This window comes from Porites lutea, chromosome 12, assembly GCF_958299795.1.
Source record: "Porites lutea chromosome 12, jaPorLute2.1, whole genome shotgun sequence".
Lineage (NCBI taxonomy): Eukaryota > Metazoa > Cnidaria > Anthozoa > Scleractinia > Poritidae > Porites > Porites lutea.
In genome coordinates, this window is record NC_133212.1 from 3,645,495 (window position 1) to 3,652,211 (window position 6,717).

At 36.8% G+C, this 6,717-nt stretch overlaps 1 protein-coding gene across 1 annotated transcript; it reads right to left on the reverse strand.

The window, feature by feature from the left end:
- Positions 1-3,076: 3,076 nt before the first annotated feature.
- LOC140921904 (melanocortin receptor 4-like) lies at positions 3,077-4,308 on the reverse strand. The gene has a single exon (XM_073371901.1). It carries the CDS (start codon positions 4,272-4,274, stop codon positions 3,246-3,248), a length of 1,029 nt encoding a protein of 342 aa, XP_073228002.1. The 5' UTR covers positions 4,275-4,308; the 3' UTR covers positions 3,077-3,245.
- Between the last annotated feature and the right edge of the window lie 2,409 nt (positions 4,309-6,717).

The window sequence follows — 6,717 nt, forward strand, 5'->3', positions numbered from 1 at the left end:
CTCGTGCCAAGACAAACCTAAAGCAAGGGGCACACATATACCAACCTCAGGCCTGGCCAGTACCTCATGCATGCGCACAGCCCTATATCCCGGGTATATCACCCATAACTGCGCATGTGTTGACTCCATCGACAGTTGCATCGATATCAACCACAGTTGCCTTGTCCTCTTTAAAATAGTCCAATTTTGTCTCCAAAATTAAATATCTTCAGTAGAGTTTGAAAAGGATAGTATTTATTTATTTTTTCAGTAAAGCTAATCTGATGCCAAGTTAGATGTCAGTGTTCTTTTCCAACGGACCCCCATCTTGCCAGCGAAGTCCCCAGCTGTTTTTTTAATAACGCAAGGCCTGTGTCTAACTTGTCCTTGGCCTCGCAAGATAAAACATTTTAAAAAATCATCCAAACGAACCTACACGTGTACAACATTCGATAGCTCAAGCCTTAGAACGAAACCTCAAGTTCAAGTCGCTTTTGTCTTTGCTGTTATGTTATTATTGTCTATATTTTCATCCCTTAGGATACCTAACTCAAACTCGGACCCCAGTTTTCTATCTTTAATTGTCCTTTATCTCTAAATTTTTTAATTCCAGTCGCATGTTCCCCTAATTTGTTTTCTTTCTCAGTGATGAACTGTCAAGAACTGTTAAACAGCTTCCTTTTGCGAACTACTGTAGTTTTTTTTTTTTTTTTTTGTCTTTTCAGCTTTTTGTCAGTTTTTTCTTTTTTTGAAAACGCACTTTTATGAAAAGAGGGTACAAAAACACTATGGATTAAATCCATTCTGGTACCAAAGTTGTCAACGTTTATATGAGTTTATAACATAAACTTTCTAATTTCATGGACGACGTACAGGGAAACACAAGACGTTGCTTTTCTTTGTTTCTTTTGAACTTGGAAATGCATGGTCATTAAAAATTCAAATCCTGGAAAATTCGCCAACATTTGACAAACTGCACGAGCCTATGGAATAATCTGAATAATTGCGTTGATGTTTGAAACAACGGGAATTCACTTTGTACTTCAAAATTGAGTGACGTTTACACTGCCGTTGTCGCTGTGGTTGCTTACGTTCCCAGTCAGTGTAAAAATGACCCGACCATGAAGCAGGGCAATCTTTGCAAGAAGTCGTGTAGATCTCATATAAAACCTCCTTGCTCTTTAATTTTTAATCAACAGCAATTTTGGCATTTTGGCATATCAGGCTTTAGTGTTTAAAGTATTTTAATTGCCCGCCCGGATATTTTGATTTGAAGCAATATGCAGCTTCGCTAATATTTCCTAAGTTGAATTAAATTGTCCAAAAAAATAAATGTAATGAAGGTGGTAATTAAAAAGCGTGTCATTTTGGTCCTAAATTAATAAAGGCAAAATTGCTTATAAATTGAAAAGCCTTTATCTTGACTTAAAAGAGAAAGGAAATTAAAAACAGACATTGAGCCTTTCTCTATGGGGGGAGGGGGGAGGGTAATCCTTAGGTCTGGAAGTCTTCAAAGGGTATGGTGTTTTAGCCAATTCGGGTGTGCAACTGTCTAGTTTGTACTTTTTGGCCTAGAACTAAGGTGTAAAATCGGGTGCAACTTTTGTTATATCGTTTTCACCTCATAAGTAGTAAAAACATATTTAACGATCATCATGAGTTCGAGTAACGGTAGGGACCTGCTTGGATGAAAACGCGGGCAAAAGCGTTTCATGGGTAGTTTGGATCATTTATCAGGGCATACGAGCTGCAGCAATCTGATCTGAAGTAGGTTATGGAATTTTGCTTCTGGCCGCCTGAAGTGGTTAAGAGAGAAATCATATCTTTTGGTCTGAAAGAAGAGGCGGGTATCACCCGAAGCGTTTTTGCGAATCCCCTCCTGGATTTTCCAGAAGTCTCCCTTTGGGCGAAATATCAATACAAAAAGAATCATTAATTACGAAATCCTGAAAACTGAAATTCGCGCAAACTTCCTTGTAGAAGCTACAAAATTACTCAGTAAGACAGTTTATAAGTTGAGTAGTTCTTCAATAGGGAACTAAAAACAAAAACTAAGCGAAAACGTTAACACGCCTTTTTTTGCAGCTATTTTCAATCCTCGAAAATGTGCAAACATTTATATATTACTCTGCCTGTTGGCTTTGTACACATACACTTCAGGGGTTTTCGCAATGCTTCAGTAGTTATACACTCCAAACAGAATATGTAATGACTCACTGCACCGCACGACATTATGTAGAATACCACTGAACGACATGTAACCTTTTTCTTTCACTGATTTCAGTATTTTTTGATAAATGATTTTATATGTCTGTCTAAAAGTTACGCATATACGTACATTTATGCTATATCGTTTCTTAATGCTAAGGAAACCGGCTTAGCATAAAGTAGCCAACAGAGTTGTCATGAATCAATCGCGCAATAAGTGTATGCATATGTTTTTAAATGAACACATATGCTGCAGTAACTAATACGTTTAACAACATAACTAGCAAATACTTCATATTTCGACTCCCAAGTAACATTGGTCGCTTCTTTATTCACATCTGTACTTTATATTTCTCAACTCTCAAAGCTGTCTTTGACCCGCTTTTTTAGTAATCGATGCTAAAGAAGGTAGCTTTATACGATATTGAACTAATCTTCCTTATTCACCAACCATTTGTTTGCTTACTCTGGTATTTCATTTTACATTTCTCTGCGTTGTGAAAATTAGTGCCGTATCTAATTATCATATTTTGCTAGCAAATTTGAAGGTGACACCGCTAAAAAGCTGTCAGTAACCTTGTAATTAGCCCATTCAGAGGCAACCAACTTCTCGGAAAATATCTGTTCGGAAGACTATTTGAGATCCAGAGTTTTCGGAACATTTGTTGTAAAAATTTCTTGCTTGCCTGCATTTTTCGAACATTTAAAAAATGGTATAATTGCCCATTTTTTACGGATTTTTACCCTAAAAAATGTCACCTAAAATTTTCGGGAGCCTTTTTTCTGGCTGAACTTTACGAAAAGTAAGATTTGATCCCTATAATTTTCGGATCACGAGACTTTCAGCTAGGAAATCCGAACAGATGAAAAATTTTTAGGGGATAAAATATGCCTATATCTACCGTTTAAATACTAAAATACGTTTAACAATGCTATGTTCAAGTGGTTTTGAACTATATTCTCGTTGGGTGCCCCTACCCTTGTCTTCAAGCTCTCTTAATAAAGTCCCTAAACAGGGATAACGTGCTGTTTCTTCTCCCTTGCATTGAGTAAAAATTTCATTTGTGAAACCCAAACATTAGGTTTAATTTTGACCACTCGTAGTGGCTGATTCCTTCATTTAAAGCACTAATTCTATAAACTTTACTTTCTATTTTGCTCTCGCTTTCACTGCCCCGTAGTTTCCTCAATAAGTTGTAAGCAGCAGCTCTTATATCTTGCATTCTGATCCAATAAAGTAATGGATTCAGCGTGGAGTTTAGGTAAACTACGGTCGCACCCCACTCGTAAGCCATTTTGATTAAACTGTTATAGCCGACCATGATTCGTACAGCCATGGCTGTCAAAAAAGGAATATAACAGACCAGGAACATTGCTAGAACATACAACATGGTGAACACAGATTTCTTGTATTTTTTCATATTGAAGACTGTCCACGCTGAGCGGGTTTGAGCCCTGATTTGCTTCTGATGACGACGAAGCACTCGAAATACTTCAAAATACGACGCAAACGTTGTTGTCAAGCTAATACTTAGCACTGGCAGTGGAATAAGTGTCCAATATCTGTCTGAATTAGCGAAGAACAGAGAAACGCCTGCAGCAACGCAAAAAAACCAAAAGGTGAATACGACTTTTATCACACGAGCTTCAGTAACAACAAGTTTATACCGAAGATGTAAAGTAAGAGCAAGCACCTTGTCCACGGCTATAGTGGCAATTGTCATGACCGATACCCCGGCGCATACAAAACCAGCGATCCAATGAATGAGTCTTCCATAGCAAGCGGTTTTATGATTATATTTTAATTCGGCCACTTTATAGACGACAAGTAGCGGCTGGGCCAAGAGACCGATGACTAAATCGGAGCAGGCGAGGCAACAAATAAGGATATTGGAAGCCGAATGAAGAAGTGGAGTTTTCCAGATTATTAATAGCACTAATATGTTGAACGACACAGCTGTTACGGAGAATAAAGAGTTTAGAACGCAGATAAGGATTTCCGAGATTAGTATATTCCTGTTGTGTGTCAAATCCACCGTTTCCAAGAAAAAGCATGTTTGAACCAAGCTGCTGTTTCTGGCTTCCATTAGCACCACAGAGCTTCTGCAAAACGATTTAGAAAACGCCCCCAAGTATAACTTGTAAGAACTCTCAAATCTCTCATGTGCCACGTCCAATTTACTCAGACAACATAAGCCATGACCAGCGACAAAAAGCCATGACGAAAAGGCCACAAGTTTCAAAAACCGAAACCGGTTTGTTAATTATCAAGGCCTGGAGAGAGTCGTCAATATGACAGCGACAAGAAGATTGTGGGAGTTGTTTCATGTCACCTGATGTTTTGTCTTGTATAGCATGCCTTGTTCAACGCAAATTTTCCTCGGTGACAATAACCATCAAAGGGCCGTCAAAGAGGCTTTAAATAATGTAGCGTTTCCATACGGTTTTTGAATGATGCGGTTGACCTGGCAGGTGTCAAGGTCTGGCATATAACGGCTAAAAAACAATTATTATTTTAGAGCAGTGTGGACTCGGTCAATACCAAATGTCAGTGAGCGCATTTGCGAAGAATCATGGGGAGTGACCTAACAGAAATTGAAATAATGACGAATCACTTACGAGGGGAAGCTTATGCAAGATATAATAACTTCCATTTTTAAAGACAGCCAGTTGAGTTTTTTGTAATGTAAATTAACTTGAAGTTATCCTTGGTTCCTGTTTGCATCGATCAACCTGCGTACAGCTGCCGAAATTTAAAAATTTCTCCATTGTAGCGTTTTTGCTAGACTCAGAATTCCAATAACTTGTTCATTTTCATAGAATAAATGATAAAAGAGCGATAATCCTTCGTCCGTTTTCAAATTTTTAAGAGCGAAGACCAAAACGCCTATACTCTGATTCAGACTTCTGATTCACTTTCAGATACATTGCGTCCTCATGAAAACCGAACCTTATTTACTATAAACCAGCAATGTTTTTAGGAAATTCATACTATTAATCAATCAGGGTAAAGACTGATTTAACTATCGTAGTATTCTCTGAAATTTTAAGATGCTATCTCGTCTAAGACCAATACTACAAACATCGGTTAATTACTGCTCAAGGATAAATTCAGTTAAAATTTACTATTGAACATTTAATGGCGCTGAACTCATCCATGTAGATGACATTTTAAGCAACATTTTGTAACTAAGATAAAACGTTGGACACTGATAATCCATCATATATCAGTTTTTGCAATTATTCAACAAAGTACTGGTCGCACCTCGATGGAAAAAATTCAACACGAGAAAAATAGCCCTTTTTTTCTTTGTAGATTTTGAGCAGCTGTTTTCAGTTCTAAGAAGTGTCTTTTAAAAATTTTGGGCACCATTATTTACTACGTGTACGAGATAAGACAAAAGTCTAAATCTCCAAGAATCACATTTCCTCCAGCCGAGGGAATCGAAACAGACTTTTTTTTTTGGCAGACACCTTTAGGCAATCATTAAATTGATTATTTTATAGAAGTTTATTTTGACCACGAGCTGTAATTTAATAGGAAAGAACGATAAAAATGTATAGGTTTGTTATTGAAGTTGTAATTATATGTTAAAGAGTAAATCTATAAATTTTTAGAAGAAAAATGTGCACGAGGTTTTTTTTGTTTGTGTCAATGTGTTAATATGAGACATTTTCTATGCCATCGCAAGTAATTGTAATACGAAAAAAAACATCGATATCCCTTTGTTTCTAAACCCACTTAAAACAAAAAACTAGCGGCTTATCATATATCCTCAAAAACTTAAAGCTTTTATTCCAAAATTTTTACTTTTCTTCGCATGGCAAAACAAAAAAACAGCATAAAATATTTTTAAAATAGTGAACTGTAATTATTAAGTCCAAGACGATATATGTAGTCGAATTCATTTATTCCTCTAAAATTTAAAGGCCTCGAATTGCAATTTTTCCTTAATTTTGAAAAGCCAGGTAAAGGCTTGTTATGACGCTAAAAATCTAGGAGAAAAAATGTTAATGAGACATCACAATCCAAGTAATATATCATTCTCCTATATTTTCATTGTCAAGCTCTATTCGCCGCTTGTAGCGTTGAATGATGTGGAGTCCCTGCTGCTCAAAAGAAAACAGTTCAAGCCCGCTGATTGGTTTTTCTGTTTTTCAACTCCAAAATAATATATATTAACACAATTATCAACCCAGGGTCAGATAATGCTGACAATATTTATCCGACACTCATTCCTACTGAGCTGGAATATGTCAATTATCAAGAGACATATATTTATCCAATAACTTGCCGTACCAGAATGAAAATCAGAAAGACACCAGTAGGGAATTAAACTTTAACTTAAAAGAGCTTAGACCACACTGTACTGTACTGTATTGAAGTTTCCTGTACCCATTATGGACGAGGGAAATTTAATTTACTGAAGTTTTGTGTGACAAAAGAGGGCCTTTGTGGGTGGCAGGGGTGGCTGCTTATCCTATCAAATGCTGACACAATCAGTTCAATAGTTAATACTCTAGCAAAGT